Raw genomic sequence first — 27,500 nt, forward strand, 5'->3', positions numbered from 1 at the left:
GAGAGGCGGCGGAGGAGGGGGGGGGACAGGTGGGACAGGTGGAGGGATAGACAGGTAGACACAGAGAGGGAGAGAGGGAGGTAGAGATGGTGATGGGTATATGCCATAGAGAGAAGAGCTGGTAGGGGAGAGAGAGAGAGAGAGAGAGAGAGAGAGAGAGAGAGAGAGAGAGAGAGAGAGAGAGAGAGAGAGAGAGAGAGAGAGAGAGAGAGAGAGAGAGAGAGAGAGAGAGAGAGAGAGAGAGAGAGAGAGAGAGAGAGAGAGAGAGAGAGAGAGAGAGAGAGAGAGAGAGAGAGAGAGAGAGAGAGAGAGAGAGAGAGAGAGAGAGAGAGAGAGAGAGAGAGAGAGAGAGAGAGAGAGAGAGAGAGAGAGAGAGAGAGAGAGAGAGAGAGAGAGAGAGAGAGAGAGAGAGCGAGAGAGAGAGAGAGAGAGAGAGAGAGAGAGAGAGGTCATCACCCCAACACTATCACCTGCAAACTCACAACACCTGTAGCCTCTTTTTTTTTTTTGTCAGAACAGGAAACAAAAGCTAAAGGAAAAACAGAAAAAATACACACACAAAAAAAAACTAGTGCCACGTTGTCCCATGAAAAGGAAAACAGAGAAAATAATTAACGTACTAAAATTAAACTATGTGTGTTAGATTATGGGGGGAGAGAGAGAGAGAGAGAGAGAGAGAGAGAGAGAGAGAGAGAGAGAGAGAGAGAGAGAGAGAGAGAGAGAGAGAGAGAGAGAGAGAGAGAGAGAGAGAGAGAGAGAGAGAGAGAGAGAGAGAGAGAGAGAGAGAGAGAGAGAGAGAGAGAATCAAAATATGTATATCTTGCTTTCACATTTTACAGCAAGATTTTTGTTCAGTTCCTCGTTTGACTGATTTTCCTGTTTTTTTTATTTATATCTGACGTTTCTTTGTTTGTTTTTAATTCCAGACAACTTTTTTTGTTCACTTGTTTTGTTCCACTCATCTCATAGGTTTTTTTTTTTTTTTTTTACATATATTATTTCCTCGTTTGGTTGATTTTCTTAACACCAGAGACCTTTTTCTTGTGTCCTTTTTATTTTTTTTTGTCATTATCCTGTTCACTATTTTTGTTTTAAGTTTGCCTGAGCTCTAAGAACAATTATTTTCACTTGTTTTGCTTCTCTCTCTCTCTCTCTCTCTCTCTCTCTCTCTCTCTCTCTCTCTGTCTATCCATTTACCTGTCTGTCCTGCCCACCTCTTCTACCTATATCTGTATCTACCAGCCCTTCTCTCTATGCCATATCCCACCTTCACCTCTACCTCTCTCTCTCCCTCTCTCTGTGTCTACCTATCTATCCCTCCACCTGTCCCATCTGGCCACCTCCTCCGCCGCCTCTCACCTTGCATGAAAAAAAAAAAAAATACATTCTCTTATATATTTTTTCGTTTTTTTGTATTTTTTCTTATTTTCTTTTTTCTTTGCAGCACAGAAAAAGAGCAGCGAAGAGGAGGGCGCAACGGACTCCGAGAGGAAGAAGAAGAAGAAGCGTGAGTAGAAGAGAGAGAGAGAGAGAGAGAGAGAGAGAGAGAGAGAGAGAGAGAGAGAGAGAGAGAGAGAGAGAGAGAGAGAGAGAGAGAGAGAGAGAGAGAGAGAGAGAGAGAGAGAGAGAGAGAGAGAGAGAGAGAGAGAGAGAGAGATGGGATAAAAAGAAAAAGGATGGGTGTGCTTGTGGGAATATATACAACAAAATAACAATAAACATATAAACCGACAAACAAATAAACAAACATGCACTCTCACCAACACCTTCACCAACACACAACAGGTACCAACTCAAAAATAACACGGGAAACCAATGATGACACACCACCACCACCATCAACACCACCACCACCACCACCAAGTATTCAACAAGCACACGACAACACCACCAACAACAACAACAACAATTACACCGACAAAGACGCCCGCAGCTTACCTGAGGAGGAGGATGATGATGAGGAGGAGGATTATGAGAGACACAAGAAAGGTGTTTATATTTTGTTTTTTTTATTGATGTTTGTACGAAAGTCAAAAAAATATTCACGTATTTACTTACTCATTTATTTATTTATTTATTTATTTATTTACTTTTTTTTTTTTGAGCGTGTGTGTGTGTTTACTCATATTTGGATACACTGAGTCAAGATCAACAGAGAGTAACACACTTTCTCCTAACCTGACCTGATCTAACCTAATCTTACCTAAACTAACCTGATCTAACCTAATCTTACCTAAACTAACCTGACCTAACCTAACCTAACCTGATCTAACCTGACGTGATCTAACCTAACCTGATATGACCTAACCTGACCTTACGTAACCTAATCTAACCTTACCTAACCTAACTTGACCTAACCTGACGTGACCTAACCTAACCTGATATGACCTAACCTGACCTTACGTAGCCTAATCTAACCTAACCTGACCTTACCTAACCTGACGTGACCTAACCTAACCTGATATGACCTAACCTGACCTTACGTAACCTAATCTAACCTAACCTTACCTAACCTAACCTGACCTAACCTGACGTGACCTAACCTAACCTGATATGACCTAACCTGACCTTACGTAACCTAATCTAACCTAACCTTACCTAACCTAACCTGACCTAACCTGACCTTACGTAACCTAATCTAACCTAACCTGACCTTACCTAACCTAACCTGACCTAACCTGACCTAACAGAACCTGGCATAACATAACCTGACCTAACTAACCCCCCTCTTCCCCCTCAGGCTGTGCCCCCACCACAGCGTGCAAGAAGCTGAATGGGAAGTGCAGCAAGAAGAAGAAGGGCTGCCACAACGGCCTGACCGCCTTGTCCAACGATCAGGAGACCACGTACTGCAGCAGCAAGTCGTGTGTCTGCTGCGTCGAGGAGGAACAGCCGCCGGAGGGAGACGGTAAGGAGGAGGAGGAGGAGGAGGAGGAGGAGGGTAGATATTGAAGGAGAGAGGAGAAGAAAGGGGATTAATAAAAGTGAGGAGGGAAGGAAGATGAGGAGGAGGAGGAGGAGGAGTAAGAGGGTAGATAGTGCAGGAGAGAGGAGAAGAAAGGGGATGGATTAAAGTGAGGAGGAAAGGAAGATGAGGAGGAGGTGGAGGAGGAGGAGAAAGAGAGTAGATACTGAAGGAGGAAATAGAAAGGAAAGATGGAGTTGGTGAGAAGGAGGGAAAGAAGATGAAGATGGAGGAGGAGGAAGAGGAAGAGCAGGAGGAGGAGGAGGTAAGAGAAAGGAGACAGAAGAGGAGTAAGAGAGTATATATTAAACGAGAGGGAAAAGGAAGGAAGGATGGAGAAAAGTGAGCAGAAGTAGGAAAAGGAGAAAAACTAGTAGGAGGGAAAGAAAATGGAGGAGGGGGAGGAGAGGAGGTAGTGCAGGAGAGGGAAGAAGGAAGATGAAGACGAAGGAGATGAAGGGAAAGAAGATGAAGGGGAAGGAGGAGGAGGAGGAGGAGGAGAGTAGATATTGCAAGAGAGGGAAGAAGAAAGATGAAGACGAAGGAGATGAAGGGGAAGGAGGAGGAGGAGAGTAGATATTGCAAGAGAGGGAAGAAGAAAGATAAAGATGAAGGAGATGGAGGGAAAGAAAATGAAGGGGAAGGAGGAGAAGAAGGAGAAGGAGAAAGTGTTATTAAATACGCTATATCCTTCCTTTATAATCTCCCCTTCTCTCCCAATCACGCACTTTCCTCACCTCTCCCTCTTCCTATCCTAACCCTTAATTACCCCCTAACTTAACCCCCAGATGAATGCCTCACCAAGGAGAAGTGTTCGAACCGGAAAGGCTATTGCACGACGGACAAACACGAGTGCGAGGGCCGAGTCAAGAGTAGCAAGTCGCTCTGTAGTGGAGCCGGCTGTTACTGCTGCTTGCGTGAGTATTGGAAGGTGGATAAAGTTGATAAGTAGGTGAGACAGATAAGAGAAGAATTAGTAGATGGTCAGGTGGGTAGACGAGTAGACAGATAGATAAGCAGACACATAAGGGGAGAGGGTGATTAGTAGATAATGAGTAGACAGGAAGACAGGTAGATAATTGGACAGGTAAGAGAAGAATTAGTAGATGGACAGGTGGGTAGACGAGTAGACATGTAGATAAGCAAGACACATAAGGGGAGAGGGTGATAAGTAGATAAAGAGTAAACAGGAAGACAGGTAGATAATTAGATAAGTATGGGGAGAGGTTAAATAGCCCAGGTGGAAAGGTAGACAGGTAGATAAGTGGACAGGTAAGGGGAGAGATTGATTAGAAGATGAAAAGGTAGATAGGACAGGTAAATAAATTGATAGGTAAGGAGAGGTTGATTAATTGGTGAACAGGTGGTTGTATAGGTAAAGAAGACAGGTAAGGGAAGTAATTAGTAATGGACAGGTGGTAGATAGGTAGATTAGTAGAGACAAGAGGCGAGATTGAAAAGAAGATGGACAGGTAAAGTAGACAGGTAAGGGGTTAATTAGCTGGAAAAATAGACAGACAGGTAGGGAGGGAGGTTAATAAGTAGATGGAAAGGTAATTAGACAGGTAAACAGGTAGATGAAAAGACAGGTATGGGGTTGATGAACAGATAGGAAGACAGGTAAGGGGAGAGGCAGACTAGTGGATGAACAAATAAACAAAATGCGGAAAGGTGGTTAAGACAGGTAAAGAAACATAAGTAGACAAAGAGGTAGATAATTTCGTATTCAGACGGTGACAGAAAGATAAACGACCGGGAAGGTATACTGATAGAGAGATAGATAGGAAGACAGGTAAAAATAATGATAAACAGCCAACAGATACGTATAGATAGGAAGGTAGAAGGTACATAGATAATAGATAGATAAGTAAATTGAGAAAAAGGAAGAGAAATAAAACACACACAAGCCAGATAAAACAAATATGGAGACAGGATAACACGATACTAGATAGATCCTTCCTCGCCCTCCCCTCCTCTCCCTCTCCTGCATTACCTTCTTCTACCTCTTTTCCTTCTCCTAACTCTCCCTCCCCCCACTTTTTGTCCTTCTTCTCCCTCCCCTCATCTCCCTCCTCTTCTCCTTCCTCTCCCTTCCCTCCTTCACCTAGCAGATATAACAGATAAGCAAATAGATAAAATGAAAAAGAAACAACACACCATCCGGATAAAAAAAGATAGGAAAACAAGATAACACGAGACTAACCCTAATCCTATACACTACAACCATGTAAACACTCGATAAACACACCCGATTTATTTATTTATTTATTTATTTATTTATTTATTTTTTGTAGGAGCAGCGAGAAGCGGGCTTTTTTTTTTTCCTTGTTTCCTTTTTTTGTGCCCTTGAGCTGTCTCCTTTATTGTAAAAAAAAAAAAAAAAAAAAAAAATCACACCCAACCACACACCCACACACCCAGGTTGTCTATTTGCTTATCTATGTTATCTATTTAGTTTCGTGTTATCCTGCCTCCATATTTGTTTTATCTATCTTCTGTGTGTGTTCTATGTTTCTCTTCCTATTTATCTTTCTATCTATCTCTCTATCATCTATATATGTACTTCTATACCTTCTTATCTATACCTATCTGCTGCCAGTTCATCATTATTTTCTATTTACCTTCCTATTTGTCTTTCTATCTCCCTACGTACCCCCGGGCGCTTCGTGGTGCAGTGGTTAGCACACTCGGCTCACAACCAAGAGAGCCCGGGTTCGATTCCCTGGAGGAGTGGAAATATTTGGGCGGCTTTTCCGATACCCTACGCCCCTGTCCACCCAGCAGTGAATGGGTACCAGGTATTAATCAGGGGTTGTGTCCCGTCTCCTGGGGTCTGTTCCCTTCTCCTATGATTCCTTCCCCTTCTGTCTCTCTCCGGCATATGACCACAGATGTTGCGCCGACTAAACGAAACTTTCCAACTTTCCCTACGTACCCTCCCGCACCCTTCCCTAACACTTCCCTTTCCTTCCCCTCAGCCCCGAAGGCGTGCAAACCCAACGACCACTGCAAGCACAAAGGCGGCAAGTGCATCGACGTGGCCCAAAAGCATGAGTGTAAGTCGGAACTGCTCATCGGGAAGGAGTACTGCAAGGGGAAACACTGCGGCTGCTGCATCGAGAAAAAGGAAGAAGGTGATGGAGGTTATGGTGATAGAGGATGAATGGATGTTTGGTTGCAGTTTTTTTGTTTTTGTAGTTGGTTGTATGTTTTGTATTGTTTGTTTGTTTGTTTGTTTGTTTATGTGTATGGAAGATAAAGAGGAGGAGGAAAATATATATATGTGTGTGTGTGTGTGTGTGTGTGTGTCGTAATAAGCGTGAATCTTTATGTATTTATCTATTTATTCATTATTTATTTACCGGTGATACAGAAACCTTCCAAAGTCCACAAAAAATCTCTTCACACCTTCCTAATAATTAATAACTTTTCTCTAATTTATTACAGGTGGATCAATAGCACTCCAGCTGCTCATCTATTTATTTTTCTTCAGAATTTAAATGTTTATGATTATTAGTATTTTCAGTTTTATGGGGCAAGTTTAATGTCTGGTCTTTTTTTTTTTTTTACTTTTTACTCTGATTTTTACAGGTTCCAATTCCTTAAGTTAAAAAAAAGAGGCTATATCTATACATGAACACGAACACTCATAGACATTCGATTGACATGAAAATCTGACGTGACGCGAAATACACAGACACAAAAAAGACAAGACAGAATTAAGACACTGACCTGACAAGAGACAGACGTGACGCAGACATGACCAGGAACAAGACTCAAGATTCCTCGCTCCGGCCGTCGCGTTCAAGCTTCAGGTAACGACAGGTAAGCAAGGTCACTATCATTTTTATATCACCATCACTATCACCACCTGTAGCCTACTATTTGTTTTATATTATCACCATTATCCTCAATATCAGAATCACCCCCAGTACCATCACCATATTCTATCACTGTCATCACCATCATTATCACCAAAACCATCCCTATCATCACTATCATCCTCTTTCACTACCTATAGTCATCAACTGACACTATTACCAACACCATTTTTCCCATCAGCGTCTCTGCCACTACCATCATCAACACCAACACCACCGTCACTATCTCCACTTTCACACCTTCACCACTATCATTTTCATTAACGTTACATAACCAGTTTCCGTCAGCACCATTAACACCATCTTCAGAGTCACTGCAGATCACAGGCATCCTGGAACCTTTTCTCAACACCACAAGGAAACGACTGAAGCTGAAACGACGAGGCATCCACCAGAGGGCGACACCACGAACAACGAAAAAGATGATTAGATTCTATATGTTAAGGGGATGGGATGCTGTCATATTGTTCCCCCTTCAGATATTCTGCACTCTTCATATTTTTTTTAATAAACTATTCATTAACTTTAGTGTATCCTGCCTTCTTAGTGTTCGTTAGGTCAAATAGTAGTTCCCAGTGATTTTATCTTAGTCATCTTTGAGTATTTGTTGTAGTTTCCTACTGATTATCCTTTCGTCTTGATATCATTTACAATCCACCACCAACACTGTCTCCCATAAGGTATATGACTATTAAATGTGAAAAAAACAAATGCTGTTCACTTCGTTTTCTTTCCCTTTAACAAGTGATGCTTCGAAACAGTGAAACCTGAACTTTATTAATAGCTCGCTAAAATTTAATGGTTATGTGAAAAAAAAATGTATTTTAACTTGCTCTTTTATTCTCCTTTCACTCAAGACCGACAAATAGTTCTTTAAACAGTGAAACCTCATGAGTTTTCACCTACCTAAGTAAAGATGTGAGATGCTTCAGGAGCGGTACGTTGAAGATTCGAGCCTCTAAACAAACGCTTGATACTTGCAAACTTTTTTTCTGATCATAATTGCTTTTCCGTATGTTGTAGTCACTCCTTGCCGGATAACTTAAACTGACGTCCGACGGATAGAAAATTTGCAAAAGAAAATTATCCGATGGTGAAAGTTGTCTCCGTTTCTGCTCGAGGCTCTCAGGTTACGTTACTGTTACGCCCTTATATATTAAGAAATCAAATATTTCGAACATTGCTCCTCGAAATTTACCTTATTCTGTATTAATCTCAATACAACACGTGTCCAGGAAGTTCTGTTGAGCTCTGGTATTTTAGTTTTACTCTCAAAGTTGTGGTGAGTGACCCCTGACCCTCCTCCATCGAAAACTAAGGTGGACCTAAAGTGAATATTTACCATATGTGTCGGTAGATCCTCAGTGCTGCAGTTATATTGAGGCAAATGGAAACACTTTGCTTCTCACAAAATGTGGGACTGCTTGGATTCATGGCCTGTATCCCTTTCATTATGATACAGTTCAAGAGGGTCAATCTTCTCCTCACCTCAGAGAGTGCACATTTTTAGGTTGGCCAGTGGTACAGAGGAAGGGTGGCCACACTACCACCAGGGTGCCAGCTCTGGTATATTAGTTTTACTCTCAAAGTTGTGGTGAGTGACCCCTGACCCTCCTCCATCGAAAACTAAGGTGGACCTAAAGTGAATATTTACCAATGTGTCGGTGATATCAGGTCGGTAGTAAGACACTTTTGCTTCTCACATCAGCTACTTCTAAAGGTCAAAGAGGGGGTCAATCGGGTTCTAATGAGTGTTTCTTTAGGTTCATGGTACAGAGGAAGGGTCACACTACCACCAGGGTCATAAAACTACCCCTGGAAATGCCCACAACTCCTATGAAAGCCTTGTCAAATATGTGAACTTGGACAACGATACGTCATCAGTTGTAGGGAAGACTTTTTAGCTTACCCATCACGTTCCTGTTGGTGCTGCCGTGATGTGTGGGTGGAGAAGCAAAGATCTTGGAAGAAGGAACACACACACACAAAGGTAACTAAACTCAATGTCAGTAATGGCGTACTTTGTTTTCTTCTGTCTTTTATCCCACTCCTTATTTTGTCATGGCCGAGAGTGACTTTATCTATGTGCTTTTGGGGTCTTAACCATTATTTTACTATTTACTCAACCATTATTTTACTATTTACTCAACCATTATTTTACTATTTACTCAATACTTACTAACTGACTGACGTACTCAACACTCTACACACTAACTAACAAACCAGGTAAATGGAGGTTTAAGAAGGAGGTTAGGGAGGTCGAGGAGGAGGTTGGGGGTTAAAGGAGAGGTTGTATGGATCAAGGAAGAGGTTGTGGAGGTCGAGGAGAGGGTTTTGGAAATCCAGGAGGAGGCTAAGGAGGTTGATGAGGTTTGGGTGGAGGTGGAGAGGTTATTAAGGTCGAAAAAGTTGTTGTGGAGGTCGAGGAGAGGGTTTTGGAGGTCGAGGAGGAGGCTGAGGGGGTTGATGAGGTTTGGGTGGAGGTGGAGAGGTTATTAAGGTCGAAGAAGAGGTTGTGGAGGTTGAGGAGAGGGTTCTGGAGGTCAGGGAGGCTGGGGCCGGGTGTTGATGAGATTTGGGTGGAAGTGAGGTTTTGGAGGTCGAAGAAGAGGTTGTGGAGGTTGAGGAGAGGGTTCTGGAGGTCAGGGAGGCTGGGGCCGGGTGTTGATGAGATTTGGGTGGAAGTGAGGTTTTGGAGGTCGAAGAAGAGGTTGTGTAGGTCGAGGAGAGGGTTTTGGAGGTCAAGGAGGCTGTGGGGGTTGATGATATTTGGGTGGAGGTGGAGAGGTTATTAAGGTCGAAGAAGAGGTTGTGGAGGTCGAGGAGGCTGTGGGGATTGATGAGATTTGAGTGGAGGTGAGGTATGGAGGTCAAGGAAGATATTGTGAAGGTCGCGATAGCTGTAGAGGTCGAGGATGAGGCTGTGCGGGTTTGATGAGGTTTTGCTTGAGGTTGAGGAGGTTAAAGAGGTTATGGAGGTAGAGGAGGAGGTGACTTGTTGCCTTGCGTCCGTGCTGCAGAGGGATACAGCTGTTTAAGGCGCTCAGAAATCAGAAGTTTCCTCATTTTTTAATTCCACTGCCTTTTTTTGTCATGGCTGCGGGTTGTTTTCACATCTATATATTTTGTTCAGGGAGGCAACTAAAGATTTCTGTGCCTGGGGGTTTTGCTCCACGAGACTACACCCACACCGGCGCCCTTACATCAGGGTTTTGAGTCCATTCATCCCTCCATAGATTTCTTGTTTATTATTATTTAATGTTCTGGGGCAGGATTCACTTTCTCAATTGCCTATAACCTCCCTGATCAATAACTTATGCCAGAGATAAGGGCTTGTCTCATGATCATACATTGCTCCTGGGCTTATTTGTCTGATGAATTGAGGGGTGTCTGCTGGTCTGCTACCCTCCAATATGATCTAAAACTCGAACCATTTAACTTCCATTCCTTGATTTCACTACTCCATTAACTTCAAATGCACTTTTTCTTCTTTACATCATTTTCAAGACTGAACACAAGTACACTGCTTATGACACATCCTTCCAGTCACATGTAGCTTTCTTAATATGATTTATCATCCTATGAGCTGGCGAGCAAGCATTTTTCGGCATACCCAACTTTTCCTAATATAGAGAAGGGATGGGCCAACCAGGTGAGTTAACCACCTGTCAAACCCATGTCTTTCAGATCCTCTTAGCGAATCAACATTTCTTAGTCAACGATATTCATTCCCTCCAAACTAACATGGAAGTCCTCCTCAATCAACTTTTAACGTAGCTCATTATTGCCTAGTGCAGAGATATTATTCATTCAGTTTTATGACAAGCCATGGAGAGCAAAGGAGCCTCCTCCTCCCCTGCCCCCCTCCAAAAAAAAGAGGCTAAAATAAGTGCATCTAAGGATAATTTAAGGCTCTGACATTGACTGAGATGATTGAAAGAAAACAACTTCTAATGCTTTCCAGAAGACTAAGCAAGCTTTTGTAATATTGTACATCACCAAAAGTTGAGCAAAACAAAATGTGAAGTGTTTTAATTGATAAGAGGAAGGTGATGCGGTTGTTGGTGGAAGTTAGAGATGATATTGGTGGCAGGTCATGTGTTAGCACAAAAACTTATGGGCACTAAAATAAGAGCATCGAGGGAAAATGGATAATAAAAGTAACAAGATTTGACAAGCCCTGACCTATTCCTTACACACAAACATGGAATGAGGGCCAGCACAATGTTCTTCCTGCTGACAAACTGATGAAGTACAGGTGCAATGAACTATCATGAATATTTTGTCAAATGTCTCTAAGGGAACAACCGGCATATTTTGTTTCATTTTTATCGATGGTCAGATGTACATAGCTCATCTCTGGCCCATGAGGTAGAGGCTGGTCTCCATAATGCCCTGCTCTGTCTTGTCTTTTCTACCCTACCCTGCCATATTCCACCTTCCTATGCTCTCCTCCCTCCAGCTCCATCCTTACAGCATAGAGGAGTGATAATAACAAAAGACTTCCAGATTCTAATTTATTTCACATTTATAGAAAATATATAAAACTATATACAAACATTTGTACATTAGCTTACAAAATCAAAGTGTTCTGTGAAAAATACAGTGAATGGACACAACTGAAAACAGTCCATCATGCACCATGTGTTTGGGTCACCATTAATTAACCTTTGATCTCATGTTTGCTCTTCTGAAAGGAATGTGTTTACCATTGTTATGTCCATAAATGGTCTGTTGCAAAAAAAATTACTCCATAATGCCACTAAGAAACACCTTTACCAAATAAATTAAAACGTCCGTGTGCTCCACTGCCACGCCTCGCTTTTGTTACCAACACAAAAACTGTAACAAACTAAGGAGAAGTAAACCAAAGTGTCGGTTCACCCGGCCGGTAACACGCACTACCGGGAGGTTCCTTGCTTCGTATACAGACAGACGCGGGTCACCAGCCACACTAACACTCAGTCACAGTCACTGTTACTGTCAAAGTCACGTGGGCAGCGTCCAGCACACACGCGCCACTTTGTACGTTCTGCGGGGCCACCTTGGCCGGCCTGCTGCCTGGCCATTACCTGGGCATGTTGAGGGTCTTGGCGGGGCCGAGGGACAGCACGTCACTGACTCCCCACTGCTGCAGTGTCATGTGGCCATTGCGCAGGTTCTCCAGGGTGAGGATGGGCACGCCCACCACGCCTCCTGCACCCCTGTTCTGCAGGTTGGTGAGAGGCAGGAAGGAGCGGATGCCCAGGGCCGCCATGCGCTGCACGTTGACGGGGCTGCGCAGGTCCACCAGTGGGATGGCCACATCCCCGGCGGAGAGGTGCAGCTGGTGGAACTGCTGGTAGTGGTGCTGCTGGCCCTTCTGTGTGGAGAAGCCTGCCGTGCACAGGTGGCACTTGAAGGGCATCCTGGCCTGCTGCTGCTGCTGGTGCACGCGACTGTGGTCCGCTAGCAGGCTGGCCGTGGGGAAACTGCGGTCACACTGGTGGCACTTGTGCCGCGTGCCCTGGGCCCCCGAGGCAGGCACGTCCTGCGTTAAGTCCACGGTAGGGGGGCGGGGAGGCCGCTCCACACTGCTGTTGGATGCGTTAGCTCGTGTGGGGGGGGCCTGGGGCACCGCGAAGCCATCTCTGTCCCGCTCTCGCCCGCCACCCTCACGTTCCCGCTGGGTGGGTGGGTGCACAGAGATTGCCGAGGACAGGTTCAACTCCTGCGCTGTTGGCAACCGCCGGTCATCCCTTCCGCCACTGCCATCTTGCCGCTCCCCAGCCGCAGGCGTCACAGTGATGCCCCGCGAGGCCAGCAGGTTGGCCACAGCACCCGCCTCCGGGCCGCCGCGCTCGCCACGGGCACCCTCCTTGCTTGCTGAGGCGCGCACACTCAGCGTGATGGAGTCACTCAGGTTGATGGTGGACTCAGTGGTGGGGGGCACGGGGGTCCGCTGGGTGCCAGGCGCAGCAGAACCGCCCTGAACATTGGAGATAACGGGTAGCCCATCACTCCTGTTGGCCACAGCAATGATCTGACACTCATTGTCCTTCTGCCGCGAGGGCACGTTGATGTCCTCGCGGCGCGCAGTCTTGCTGGGGGAGTGTCCGGCAGCCCCAAGCATTTGCCGCTTGCCAGCACCGCTCTGTTGCGGTGGGGCAGCGGGGCGCCCACCAGGGTACATGGTCTGGTGCATGCGCTGCAGGGGTGGCATCATGCCCCCCCGTCCCCCCGGGGCTGGCATGAGAGGCGGTGGCAGGATGGAGGAAGCAGGGGGGCGCCCTGGCCCACGGGTAGGCTGGAGGTGGGCAGCCTGGTGCAGGGGAGGGCGCCCCACATGGCCAATGAGAGGGGGTCTGCCCCGGACACGTGGGGGCGGGCTGGGGCGGTACTGCATACCCACAGTGGGTGGCAGGGGGGCACGCAGGGGTCCGGGCATGTTGGTGCTGCCGATACTAGTGCCAGGCAGGCCAGGGTAGGCCGCAGCACCGCTGTAGCCTGCCGCCTGGGACCACTGGGTGCCGTAGCGGCCCATCATGCCACTCACGCCGGCCTGGCTGGTGGTGGTGGTGGCGGCCAGCAGGTGGGAGCTGATGGCACTGGTGGTAGATGCCATCAGGTTGTTGGCAATCGTCAGGCGCGGCACCGAAGCTGCTGCCGCTGCTGCTGCTGCTGCTGCTGCTGCTGACTGCTGATCCCCGGCCTGCTGGGGCGAGTGCTGCATCTGTTGGTGGGGAGAGGTGGCAGGAGGCGTGGGTCCCTTGTGAAGGGAGGGGGAACTGGGCTGCTGTTGGGAGGGGCTGGTGATGGGGCTGGTGGCCAGGGCTCTGAAGGAGGTGTCTGAGGGTGGGGGGGTGGGGTGTCCCCCTGAAGAGGTGGGAGTCCCGGAGTTTGAGCCACGGGAGCTGAGGTGTGAGGGTGTGCCAGGCCCCGCACTGTGAGGGGAGGGTCCCCCGCTGTGAGGTGAAGGGCCACCACTGTGTGGGGAGCCATCTATCTGGCCGGACTGGGAGCCGGACTGGGAGCCACCGGACTGCAGGTCTGCCTGGCCGCTGCTGCCCTGGGCCTGGCCGCTGTTATTTAGGTACTCAAGCTCTGACAGCAGGTCGCTGGCCACGCCTGCTGCCTGCTGCTGCTGCTCCTGAGGCGAGGCAAGTTGGTCCTGCTGCTGTTGCTGGGAGTCCTCGTCGGTCTCACCCTCAGCCTGGCCGCTGAAGGAGTCATTGAGGCACAGCTGCTCGAAGCTGCCCTGACGGTCATTCTTCTCGGGGGACTCCTGGCCCAGCACCGCCTGGCTGAACAGTCCGTCCTCGCCATCCCCCTCCTCGCCAGGCCCCCCGTTCACTGGCCCTGAGGAACCCTTCTCCGGGGGTGGGCTTGCTCCGCTGTATGAGGGATTGGCTGCCCCGTCTGCACCCCCGGCCCAGGTGCCCCCTTCACTAGCATTCTCTGCTGCTGTGGCGCCGGCCATGGCTGCGGCTATCCGCGGTCCAGACTCGTAATCGGTGAACCAGCTAGCAGTCGGGTAGGACTCAAACTGAGGCTGGTAGGCCTGCGAGTTGTCCCCGGAGTCGCCTGCACCCTCGTAGTTGAGCTCCTGCTCCCCAAACTCGGGGTTGAAGCCGCTGTTGCTGCCGTCACTTTGCTCGCCAGCCTCAGGGGCCTCCTGGTAGCCCTCCTCTCCTTTGTCCTGCTCCGGCTGGTACTCCTGGCCCTCCTGCTGGTAGTCCTGCTCCTCCTGCTGGTAGTCCTGCTCCTCCTGATGGTACTCCTGCTGGTCGTGGTAGTCGTCGTCCTGCTGCTGGTAGGCCTCGTCGTGTGGGTCGTCCTGTTCCTCCCGCTGGCCGTCCTGCTCCCGCTCAGTCCCCAGGTCGTCATGCCCGACCAGTGGGTCCTGCTCCTGCTGCTCCTCGCCGTCCTGGGCTTCCCCTGAGGATCTGCTGGCCTCCTGCTCCTCACTCTCTCCGCCGCTCTCCTCCTTCTCTACCGCCGCCTCCGCCTCCGCCTCCGCTGTCGCCGCCGCCTCTCCGCCCTCCTCCTCCCTGCCCTCCTCCTCGCGGGGCTCAGCTTCCAGACCTTCTTGTTCCTGAAAACTGTTTGGGGTGTCACTCATGCCCTCTTCACTCAGGATCTTGACCTCCCTGCGCTTACGACCGCGGCCACGACCCACTTTGGAGATTTTGAGCTTCAGCTTGAGGGATGAATTTTTCTTCCTTGACTCCACCTTGACCTTGGCCTTCCTCAACTGGTACTGCGAGAGGTGCTTGAGGTGCACTCGCAGGCTCCTCTCACGCACGTGTCCTTGGTGGTGCACCTGAAACTCCTCGTGGCTGGTGAACTGGCTGATGCGGCACAGCACGCACCAGAGGCCGTTCTGCTCACCGGGTGCAGAAAACCCCTCAAATGGGGATACCCAGGTCTTGGGCTTGGTCCGCTTCCTGGCAGGGCCGCGCTTCGGGCTGGCGCCTCCCCCTGCTGGTGCTTCTGCTGGTGCTGTTGCTCTTTCTGCCTCAGGGTCTGGTGGTGGGGGCTCCTGCTGCTGGGGTTCTTCTGGCTGGTCTTGTGTTTGCTCCGGAGATGTGACAGGCTCGCCTAGCAGGTGCAAGGCGTTGAAGTGCTGCGCAAGGCTTGTGTGACTTGGGAACACATGGGGACACAGGCTGCAGCAGAACAGGTGCAGGTGGGGGTGAAAGAGTGCCAGGTGGTCACGGAGCAGCGCCACATCCTGGAAGGCCGCCCCGCACTCCCAGCACTGCTGGCTGCCACACCCCTCCCTCTCTGGCTCCTGCTGTGGCTGCGGCTGGTGCTGAGGCCCTACCACAAACTGCTGCTGCTGATGATGATGATGATCTTGCTGCTCACCAACACCCTGCACAGCCTGGCCAGGGTACTGTTGCTGCTGCTGCTCCTGGAAGTAATATGGATCCTGGTATGCCTGCTGGGGGGGATAGTGTGTCTCTTGTTGGGGCTGGTAGACTGCCTGCTGTTCAGGCTGGTAGACTGCTTGCTGTGGGTATTGGTAGTTCTGGTAGTAGTCTTGTTGGTACTGTGCGCCAAGCGCCAAGGACCAAGCGTTCCCGCCGCTGCTCCCCGACAGATCACCTGATGAGGGAGGAGAGTCTTAGCACAGGGCTCAGGAAAGCTGCTCACTCATGCCTTACTATGTATTAACACACACTCAGCCTTAGTATGTAACACACACACACACACACACACACACACACACACACACACACACACACACACACACACACACACTTCATGGTGCAGTGGATTACATCCTTGGCCTCTCATCTGGCAGACCTTGCTCAGGCTGAATGGATTTTTGCTGAAAGGATCAGTTACTGCCCCACCATGAGCAGTGGAACCTGTGTATGTGTGTTGGGGGGGGAGGGGGGAGTCCTACTGTAGGCGAATTCCTCATTCCTCAATAGTGCGCAGTAAATCATTTCTACCTTCACAATGACTTGAATTACACCCCCCCTCACCCTCATTTTCCATTTGGTCACCTCACCTGCCTGCGTGCTAGCCCTACCAGCCTCTGACCCTTCTTCTAGTCATGCCAACATCCAGCCCCACCATCACCCTGCCCTTATTTGCTAGAGCACCGTGCAACTCCTGCCCACTCCCCGCCCTTGCCCTTACCTCTGCACACGTACCCATGATTTTTTCCCTATCTAAGCATCCCTGCCCACTCTTTACTTTGTTCTCCCCATGCCCACTCCTCACCCTTCTCCCCTTACCTACCCACACCTGTTCTCACCCTCCCCTTACCTATCCCTAACTCTTTTTTACCCTTACCCATATACCGAGGTGCCCTGCCCCACACCTGTCCCTAACCTACCTGCATACCTTTCCACCCTACCTTGGACCTCCTACTAATCTTTACTTTCTCCCTGCCTGAACCTGTAAACTCATCCTCCTATCCTTCTTAGTATCTGTCTGTCTGTCTGTCTGTCTTATCTCTCTCTCATCCATTTTCTCCCTACCAACCTACCTCAACCTCCTTATGACCTTTTCTTTCTCCTGTCTAAAGCTGTAAATTCATCCTCCTATCCTGGTTACCTGTCTGTCTGTCTATCTGTCTATCTCTCCCCCTCTCTCATCCATTTTCTTCCTACCCAACCTACCTCAGACCTCCTTATAATCTTTTCTTTCTCCTGTCTAAAGCTGTAAATTCATCCTCCTATCCTGCTTACCTGTCTGTCTGTCTATCTGTCTATCTCTCCCCCTCTCATCCCTTTTCTTCTTACCTCCTTATAATCTTTTTCCCCTGTCTAAACCTGTAAATCCATTCTCCTATCTTGCTTACCTGTCTGTCTGTCTTATCTCTCTCTCATCCATTTTCTCCCTACCAACCTACCTCAACCTCCTTATAATCTTTTCTTTCTCCTGTCTAAAGCTGTAAATCCATTCTCCTATCCTGCTTACCTGTCTGTCTGTCTATCTGTCTATCTCTCCCTCTCTCTCATCCCTTTTCTCCCTACCTCCTTATAATCTTTTTCCCCTGTCTAAACCTGTAAACTCATCCTCCTATCCTGCTTACCTGTCTGTCTGTCTATCTGTCTATCTCTCCCTCATCCATTTCCTTCACTCAAATTTACTCTCCACTTTCTCCCACTCGTTCGGTCCGTACTAACAATGATCTATTCCCTGGGCTTTGGGTACACCTCTATTTTTGATCCGTCTGATTTATTTCACAATATTCTTTCACCCGGCTGGATGTATCGCCCCATCTTTCACCGCATCAGAGGAGGAGGAGAGGAGGAGATTGTCTGTCTGTCTGTCTGTCTGTCTGTTTGTTTGCCCATCTATCTGTCTTTATTATAACAAGGTGACTCTCACTTTACACACATGTTGGTATAGGCTTATGTATTGGTTGTTATTCCTATTATCTATGCTATTTTTTGCTTCTTTTACATATTCAAACAGCCTAGTCTTAGCTTGTGTGTTGGCTATTATTGCTATTATTATTATTTCTCCTATTTATAGCTTCTTTTATATATTCAAATAGCCTAGTCTTAGCCTGTGTGTTGGCTATTATTGCTATTATTATTATTTCTCCTATTTATAGTTCTTTTATATATTCAAATAGCCTAGTCTTAGCCTGTGTGTTGGCTATTATTGCTATTATTATTACTATTATTATTATTTCTCCTATTTATAGTTCTTTTATATATTCAAATAGCCTAGTCTTAGCCTGTGTGTTGGCTATTATTGCTATTATTATTACTATTATTATTATTTCTCCTATTTATAGCTTCTTTTATATATTCAAATAGCCTAGTCTTAGCCTGTGTGTTGGCTATTATTGCTATTATTATTTATATTTCTAGATTTTTTAAATAGTCAAATAGCCTAGTATTAGCTTGTGTGTTGGCTATTATTGCTATTATTATTACTATTATTATTATTTCTCCTATTTATAGCTTCTTTTACACGTTGAAATAACCTAATCTTATCTTGAGTGTTGACTATCATCGCTATTTTTATTACTATTATTATTTCTATTATTTTTAGCCTCATATTCGAATACTCCACCAGTCGGGTCTTCGGGCAGTCCAAGTTTTCCCGAAGAGAGCAAATTAAGCTTCAAATTAAGTTTCTTCAGTCTCTCTCTCTGTAGGGTAAGTTTCTAAGCCTATCAGTTTTTAAGCCTATCATTCTCCTCATTCTTCTCTACGCAGGTTCTAGGGAGCAAAATTGAGCACCATAATCAAGGAAATTTTTTTGTTGCAATACTTTGGTTGTTGTTTGAATGATGGTTTTTGCCTTAGCTCTGAAACTTGTGTACGAAAGTTTTTGAAATAACGTACATTACAGGGCTTGTGTGTCTGTCTGTCTGTCTATCTATCTATCTATCTGTCTGTCTGTCGGTCTATCTATCTGTCTGTCTGTCTGTGTCTGTCTTGGAGTCTGTCTGTCCCTTATTCTGAACATGTGTGTGGGGCTTGTGTTCCCAGATGACAAACATACCAACTCTATGTGTATGTGTATGTGTGTGTGTGTGTGTGTGTGTATGTGTGTGTGTGTGTGTGTGTGCCAGTCTTGTGCCTTATCAGTCTGTCTGCCGCAATATCTGTCTGCTGGTTTATGTCTGATTGCCAACCTACTGTCTGTCTGGGTTTAAGTTTTCTCGGTAAGTCTGTCTCTGTCTGTCTATATAACCTCCTGTCTATCTGTGTCTGCTAACTGTCTGTCTCTTTACCTGTGTTTCTACCTGTATTTTTCTACCCATGGCTGTCTATTTCTACTTTTTTTCTACCTAAGGCTGTCTATCTACCTGTTTTTTCTACCTATAGCTACCTGCCTGTCTACTTCCACTCTACCTGTTTGCATGTCTACTATATTTTTCTACCCACGGCTGTCTATCTATCTATTTCTACTTTTTTCTACCTAAGGCTGTCTACCTTTTTTTTCTATCTATAGCTACTTGTCTGTCTACTTCCACTCAACCCGTTTGCATGTCAACTATATTTTTCTACCCACGGCTGTCTATCTATCTACTTCTACTTTTTTTCTACCTACCTAAGGCTGTCCATCTACCTGCTTTTCTACCGATAGCTAACTGTCTGTCTATTTCCACTCGACCTGTTTGCATGTCAACTATATTTTTCTACCCACGGCTGTCTATCTATTTCTACTTTTTTTCTACCTAAGGCTATCTATCTACCTGTTTTTTCTACATATAGCTACCTGTCTGTCTATTTCCACTCTACCTGATTGCATGTCTACTTCCTTTCCTGTGTACCTTCCTCTCTCCCCTGTCTGCTTATGTGGCTGTCTCCTGTCTATATGCCTACATCGCTACATGTTCTAACTCTAACCTCCTCCTCCTACAAGTCTACCTCCACTTCCCCCCACTCACAGTAAACAGACACTGACACACTAACTCCACTTCCCCTCACGACTGATAATTTTAGGCACACAGACACTGGGACTAACACACTACACACACACACACTGGGACTAACACACACACACACACACACACACACCAGTCAGCCAGTCAGTATGTGTGTAGCCAAGTTTATCTCGTTTGTACATTTTGTTTGCAGTTCAGTGAATACAACAACGTCGATGAACATGGACGCGTGTTTTGTTTTGGTTATTCACGATGAAGGAGGAGGAGGAAGAGTGGAGTTTTATATGAAGTTGTATCCACGCTCACAACACCCCCGATATAGCGTACCTTCCTTCTGCTTCTTTCCCTCCATCCCTCCCTCTTTCTCTCCATTCCTCCCTTCCTTCCTAGCTGGCAACACTCAGCCCCTAAACACATCCAAAGGGCCTTATCCATGCCATCCGAGCGCCCAAACGACCCTTGCGTCCATAATACATAAGGGCTACCTAGGAAGAGCCCTGCGCAGCCCTGCCCTTTGCACAGCCAAGCACAACATGACAACTGAAAGGAGGGAGAAGGGAGGGACGGAGGGAGATAGTGAGGTAGGAAAGGGAGGGATGGAGAGATGGTGAGACAAGGAAAGAGGGAGGGAAGGGAGGGTGTAGGACGAGAAGGGTGAGAGGGAGGAAGGGAAGTAATGGAAGAGCTGAATAAGTTTAGGGGAGGGAGGAAGGGAGGGTAATGGAGGGAAAGGAAGGGAGGGGGAGATAAAGAGGAAGGGAGGGAAGAAAGGAAAGTGGGGTGGGGAGGAAGGGAGGGAGTGAAGAAAGGAAAGAAGGGTGGGGTGAGGGAGGGAGGAAGGGAGGGAAGAAGGGAAGGAGAATAAAAAGGAAGTTAGGGCGGTTGTAAGGGAGGAAGGGAGGGAGAGGAAGGGCGGAGAGAGAGAGAGAGAGAGAGAGAGAGAGAGAGAGAGAGAGAGAGAAAATAAGGGAGGAAAAGAAGATATCTCACAGAGAGAGAGAGAGAGAGAGAGAGAGAGAGAGAGAGAGAGAGAGAGAGAGAGAGAAGAGAAGGGCGGATAGGACGATAGGGCTCTGAGAGAGAGAGAGAGAGAGAGAGAGAGAGAGAGAGAGAGAGAGAGAGAAGGAAGGGCGGATAGGACGATAGGGCTCTGGGATGAGAGAGAGAGAGAGAGAGAGAGAGAGAGAGAGAGAGAGAGAGAGAGAGAGAGAGAGATTTACACAAGTTCAGACCAAACAGACCCTATGAACCAGACTAAATGTTCTGTCCTTGAGAGATAAAAAAAGATAAAGAAAAGAAAACGTCACTAAAGAGGAAAAAATATTACTTGACGCTTTGCTATCACTACTACTACTACTACTACTACTACTGCTACTACTTTACTACTACTGCTACTACTACTTTAACGCAACCCTCAACGACTGGTCTTTAATGAGCCTTCAAGTAATGGGTTCAGAAACGGCTCAAACTTTACAGCTTCGAAACACACCTGAACCACACCTGCTCACTCGCTCACTCACCTGTCTCGAACTGGGAAAGCAATCCAGTCCAGGTGTGTGTAACTTACAGGTAATGGCGGTCCGTGTGCTTTCTGTATGCACACACACACAAACACACACTATGACACTAATTTATCGTTTAATGTTTATTTCAATTTCCACGTAAGAAAAAAGGCACAAATGCTTTACATACTGTTTTAACTTTCTTTATAACTAGTTCTTGTTAAGTTAATAAGCGTATTGCTCTCGACTGGATTTTATTACCTTTTTTTCCAGTATCAAATTAATTAAAGAGGGCATGTTAAAAAAAAAAAAAGGCACACGGTTTAATCTTCGCATCAACCTCTTTTTACGCTGTTTACTCTTTTGATCAATCTCTTAAGAAGGATTTCAATGTTGTAATCAGTTCTTTAATCTATCTAAGCTCGGTTCATTCTTACGTCCAATCTCTTAACACGGTTCATTCTTACGTTCAATCTCTTAACACGGCTCAATCTTACGTCCAATCTCTTAACACGGTTCATTCTTACGTCCAATCTCTTAACACGGTTCAATCTTACGTCCAATCTCTTAACACGGTTCAATCTTACGTCCAATCTCTTAACACGGTTCAATCTTACGTCCAATCTCTTAACACGGTTCAATCTTACGTCCAATCTCTTAACACGGTTCAATCTTACGTCCAATCTCTCAACACGGTTCAATCTTACGTCCAATCTCTTAACACGGTTCAATCTTACGTTCAATCTCTTCACGGTTCAATTTTACGTCCAATCTCTTAACACGGTTCAATCTTACGTCCAATCTCTTAACACGGTTCAATCTTACGTCCAATCTCTTAACACGGTTCAATTTACGTCCAATATCTTAACACGGTTCAATCTTACGTTCAATCTCTTCACGGTTCAATTTTACGTTCAATCTATTTACACGGTTCAATTTTACGTTCGATCTCTTCACGGTTCAATCTTACGTTCAATCTCTTTACACGATTCAATTTTACGTTCGATCTCTTAACACGGTTCAATCTTACGTTCAATCTCTTCACACGGTTCAATCTTACGTTCAATCTCTTTACACGGTTCAATCTTACGTTCAATCTCTTAACACGGTTCAATCTTACGTTCAATCTCTTAACACGGTTCAATCTTACATTCAATCTCTTAACACGGTTCAATCTTACCTTTAATCTCTCTTAACACGGTTCAATTTTACGTTCAATTTCTCTCAACACGATTCAAACTTCTCTTTACACGTTTTAATTTGATGTCCACTCGGTCCAACTTCTTCAATACACGGTTTAATTCTGTACTAATTATTTCTCTACATCTAATCTGTTTTAATCGCTTGCACGAATTATCTTTTTTTCTCTGCCTCTCATAATCTCTTTTAATCTCCTCCTACACGAACGATTTTTATTTTTCACTACATTTCATAATCCGTTTAATCTTCTCTTACATGGATAGCTTCCCGTGCTCTAGAATTTATGGACACGATTCGATTCCTCTGTTATGCATTCTAATCAAAAGTTTATTAGAAGCTTTCAGTGTGTTTATGGTTGGTGGTGGTGGTGGTGTGGTGGTGATGGTGGATTGCGGTCAATGTCTTTCCTCTGTTCGTTGTCATGTCAGCTTTAGTAATGTATCTCCAAGGTCAAGCGAGTAATAATAATAATAATAATAATAATAATAATAATAATAATAATAATAATAATAATAATAATAATAATAACTGACTTGTTTACGCGTATGAAGCCAGACCCTAATAAGAGAGAGAGAGAGAGAGAGAGAGAGAGAGAGAGAGAGAGAGAGAGAGAGAGAGAGAGAGAGAGAGAGAGAGAGAGAGAGAGAGAGAGAGAGAGAGAGAGAGAGAGAGACTTAATTTTATACGGGAAAGAAAAAAAGTTATTAAAGTATGAGTTTTCCAGTCCATCTTTTTCTTTTAAAAGGGGGAAAGGGGACGTCAGACCCTCTAACAACCTCATTATTAGGCATTACATACATACATACATACATACATACATACATACATATATAAACACATACACATACATACAGTCACACAAAAATACTTGGTCTTATACAAATACATACATAAATATACATACACAAATATTTGAATACATTTACATGAATACATACCTGGATACATAAAGGCACATTAATTAACATACGTATACATAAGCATCCGTGATATATATATGCATACATTAATCAAGAAAATAATTGCCCCACCATGAAATAAACAAACAAATTCCAAACAACCAAACAAGGGCCAAGAAAACACGCGATAATGAAAAAATAATAATAATAAAAATAATGAAAAAAATATAAAAACGAAAGCATAAAAAGGCAAAAGAATAAGAGAAAAAAAAAGTTCAATGCATAGTCATGAAAGCGTGACTGTCCAAAAAAGGCAACGAGACAATATAAAAAAAAAAAAAAAAATATGGAAAGAAAGAAAACTGAATATATATAAAAAAAGGAATGAAAATAGTTTAAAAAAATGTTGGTAAAATATAAATGAATGTATGAATAATAAAATATGAAAATAAACTAATAAAGGGGAAAATGTCCACGAATCAGTCTTATTTATATATATATAATTTCCCACACTCCAGATTATAAACTATTTTTCTATTTTTCATAATTTTCCGCCTACAATAATTCAGATTTGATTTTCGTCCTTTTCTTCCCACACATTATTCTCCTCCTCTTCTTCCTCTTTCTCCTCTTCCTTTCCTGTCTATTCTCACTTTCTTTTTACCTATCCTCTTTTTCTTCCTGCCTACAATAATTCAGATTTGATTTTCGTCTTTTTCTTCCCACACATTATTCTCCTCCTCTTCTTCCTCTTTCTCCTCTTCCTTTCCTGTCTATTCTTTCAGTCTCTTTACCTTTCCTCTTTTATTCTTTTCCCTCACATGAATTCGGGCATTTTCATTGTCACTGTAAGAATTCGGAAAAGTTGAAAAGTTTCGTTTAGTCGGCGCAACATCTGTGGTCATATGCCAGTGTAAGAATTCGGACTAGAGGAGTTTCTATGTATAAGAATTCGGGTTATTGGAGTGTTAATTAATACATAAAAATTCGGACTAATGGACTGTTAGTATAGTAAAATCGGATAAGTGGACTTTTGATGTATAAGGATTTGGATTAATGGATTGTCAATGTATAAAATTCGGATTAATTGAGTTACTGTATAAAAATGGATCAACGGACTTTGAATGTATAAAAATCCGGATCAATGGTCTGCTACAGCATTGAGATAAGGATTAGATGGATTTTTTAGTGTATTAGAAAAGAAAAATGGAAAATAGATGCGAAATGGTAATGAAAATAAACAAAACGCAATAAAAGGTAAAAACAAACAGAAAACAAACAAAAGAAAAGGTAAAGTAAACAACACAAACGTAAAAACAAACAAACACGCAACAAAACATAAGATAAAAACAAACAAAAACAAACGAAACAAAAAAGTAAAAATAAACAACACAAACGTAAAAAGAAACAAAAACAAAAAATAAGATAAAACAAACAAAACAACAAACAAGACATACCCAACAAATGGTAAACAAAAACAAAAAAACGTAAAAACAAACAAAACAAAACAAGATAAAACACACAAAACAAACGAAACAAGATAAGAGGTAGAAACAAACAAAACAAGATAAAACAAACAAAACAAGATAAAACAAACAAAACAAGATAAAAAAGAGGTAAAAACAAACAAAACAAAACAGTAAACACAAACAAAACAAACAAAACACGCAACAAAACATAATATAAAAAATCGAACCAAACAATAGATAGAGCAAACAACAGAAGCAAAACAAACAGCAATAACAGCGCCTCGAGGCCGTAACACGAGGCTTAACAAAACACACACAAATAAAACGGGAAAACAAACGAACAAATAAAAGGGAGTTTGTTTAGTGCAGGAGAAAACACACACACACACACACACACACACACACACAACACGGACGATTATTTTTAGACAAACATTTTTCTCGCTCGCAATAAAACGAAGAAAAAAACACCGAGCACAAAAGCAGATGAACAACAAACACCAACAACAATGACAACAAAAGCAAAACAAACACACAAACACACACACATACATAAACAAACACAGGCACCTCCTCCTCGCCTCCCAGCATAAATAATCCAAACAAACAAACGAACAAACAAGCAACAAAGACCGACAAAGTGGAGATAAGAAAGAAAACGAAAACAAGTCTAAGAAAAAAAAATCCCCCCCCCAAAAAAGAGAAAGACAAACAAACAGACGAACACACAAACACATGAGACACGACACATTAAAACGACAACAACAACAATAACAACAACAACGGCCATTAAAACAAAGCCCCTTGCAAGTCTGTAGGAGGAGGAGGAGGAGGAGGAGGAGGTTGTGGTGTATATTATTAACGTGGGCAACCTGTTCTATAGTGGTTATGATGGTGATGGTTATGGTGGTGGTGGTGGTAATGGTGGTGGTGTTGATGGTGGTAATGATGGGGGTGGTGGCAGTGATGGAGTGTGTTGATGGTGGTGATGACAGATGTGGTGGAGGAGGGAGGTGTGGGGTGGAGTTGGGGTGGTGGTAGTAGTAGTAGTAGTAGTAGTAGTAGTAGTAGTAGTAGTAGAAGTAACAGTGATGGAGGAAAGGGGGGGGGGGGGGGGGGAAGAATAATGGTGATGATAAGAGAAGTAGAGGAGGTATGAAGGAGGAGGAGGAGGAGGAGGAGGAGGAGGAGGAGGAGGAGGAGGAGGAGGAAGAGGTGGAAGTGAGAGAGTGATAACAAACAGCAAATGTCATGTGTTGATGGTAGTGGAAGAGGAGGTGGAGGAGGAGGAGGAGGATATAAATGGTGAAGTGGAGAAGGGTGTCAAGGAGGAGGTGGTAAAGGATGTGGAAGAGGAAATGAAAGAGAATGTGTAAGAGGAGGTGGAGGGGGAGGATGTGGAAGAGGAATGTAAGTGGAAGAACAAGAAGAACAGGAAGAATGACCACAAGAAAAAGGAGGTGGAAAAAAATTGAGGGATGTGGAGTGGGTGGGTGTGATGTGATGTGGAGTTGAGAGAAGTGAAGATAGGTGGATGTAGATGGATAGAATAGAGCAGGTGGGTCATGTGGAGTGGTGTGATGTGGGAGTGTGTGGGGTGGAGGAGAGGAAGGAGGAATGGAGTGGAATGAGAACAGAGAGAGAGAGAATGTGGATAAATGGGAGATGGAATAGATGGTGTGGAAGGGCCTGAAACTAACGATGAAAGGGGAAAGACGGACAGAAGAATGATGGTGAAGGAAGGAAGACTGATGAAGAAGGGGAGGAGGAGGAGGAGGAGGAGGAGGAGGAGGAGGAGGAGGAGGTATTGACGGAGTAAGAACTAAAAGAAGGAAAGAAAAATAGCAGGGAAAGAAAAGGAGAGAGGAAAAGAAAAAGAAATAGAAAAAATGAGAAACAGAAAAGAAATGAGAAAACAAAAAAGAAAAGAAATGAGAAGAAAATAACAAGAAAAAGAGGAAAAGAGGAAGACAACGAAGACATATATAAACAGGTAAAACGACCAGGTAGATAGGAGGACAGGTAAGGTGGATTGAGGTGGATAAACAGAACCAGGTGGAGAGATATGAGGCCAGGTGTATGTGTATGAGAACAGGTGAGTAAGAAACCAGGTCGAGTTATGAGGTACGGATATGTCAAACAGGTAAACGTAGATCAAAGTAAATAAACAACCAGGTAAAGAAATAGAGACCAGGTATGTATAGGAACAGGTATATAACAATCCAGGTGTGATGAATGAATATAGTACAGGTAAAGATAGGTTAAAGGTGAGTTCCAGAAGCAGAATATTACAGGTAAATACAAATCCAGGTAAAGGTGTGAAGCTTGGATGAAGAGCAGGTGAGTTGAACAGGTAGGCAGGTAGGTGTGTGGAGGTGATTAGCGAAGAACCAGGTGAAAATGAGATCAGGTAAGGTGTGTTTAGATGTATGAATATGAACCAGGTGACTAACTAAGAACCAGGTAGATATGAAGGACAGGTAAGGCGTGTTTTGATACATATATAAAACCAGGTGGCAATGGAAACAGGGAGGTCAGCACAGGTAAAGGTGGACTAACTAGAACCAGGTGGCATTGAGGGGGCAGGTAAGGTGTTTTGATACATATACAAACCAGGTGATTAATTAGAAACCAGGTAGACATTAGGACAGGTAAGGTGGCTAATGGGACAGGTAAAACAGCACAGGTAAAGGTGGACTAGATAAGAAGCAGGTAGATATGAGAACAAGTA

General features: G+C 44.8%; 2 protein-coding genes and 1 long non-coding RNA gene across 16 annotated transcripts in view; all 3 read right to left on the minus strand.

Annotated features, from left to right (window-relative positions):
- LOC126981807 (ABC transporter F family member 4-like) overlaps positions 1 to 7,576 on the minus strand; it is a 23,975-nt gene extending 16,399 nt beyond the window's left edge. Inside the window, exon 1 of the mRNA XM_050833379.1 lies at positions 6,698 to 7,576. The gene's annotated coding sequence lies outside the window, so the exon portion shown is untranslated. The remainder of the gene's footprint in view (positions 1 to 6,697) is intronic.
- The window catches only part of LOC126981806 (hornerin-like), a 161,991-nt gene that overhangs the window by 29,287 nt on the left and 105,204 nt on the right, over positions 1 to 27,500 (minus strand). For 10 of the 12 annotated variants that reach the window (XM_050833368.1, XM_050833365.1, XM_050833369.1 and 7 more), the window contains one exon: positions 11,919 to 15,936. In XM_050833368.1, coding sequence (XP_050689325.1) covers positions 11,919 to 15,936 — 4,018 coding nt within the window. Of the gene's footprint in view, positions 1 to 11,349; positions 15,937 to 19,553; positions 19,579 to 27,500 lie in introns of those variants that run through there. The other 2 variants (XM_050833377.1, XM_050833374.1) reach the window with 2 other exon arrangements.
- On the minus strand, positions 16,655 to 19,547 carry LOC126981814 (uncharacterized). 3 transcript variants are annotated; one of them, XR_007734206.1, is made up of 4 exons: positions 19,342 to 19,547; positions 17,266 to 19,210; positions 17,118 to 17,146; positions 16,655 to 17,004 (listed from the first exon to the last, which is right to left on the minus strand). It is a non-coding gene; the product is annotated as an uncharacterized LOC126981814 (long non-coding RNA). The 3 variants fall into 3 exon arrangements; XR_007734205.1 differs by lacking the exon at positions 17,118 to 17,146 and having other exon boundaries at positions 16,655 to 17,087; positions 17,322 to 19,210; XR_007734204.1 differs by having other exon boundaries at positions 16,655 to 17,146.

Source organism: Eriocheir sinensis, chromosome 49 (assembly GCF_024679095.1).
Source record: "Eriocheir sinensis breed Jianghai 21 chromosome 49, ASM2467909v1, whole genome shotgun sequence".
Classification (NCBI taxonomy): Eukaryota; Metazoa; Arthropoda; class Malacostraca; order Decapoda; family Varunidae; genus Eriocheir; species Eriocheir sinensis.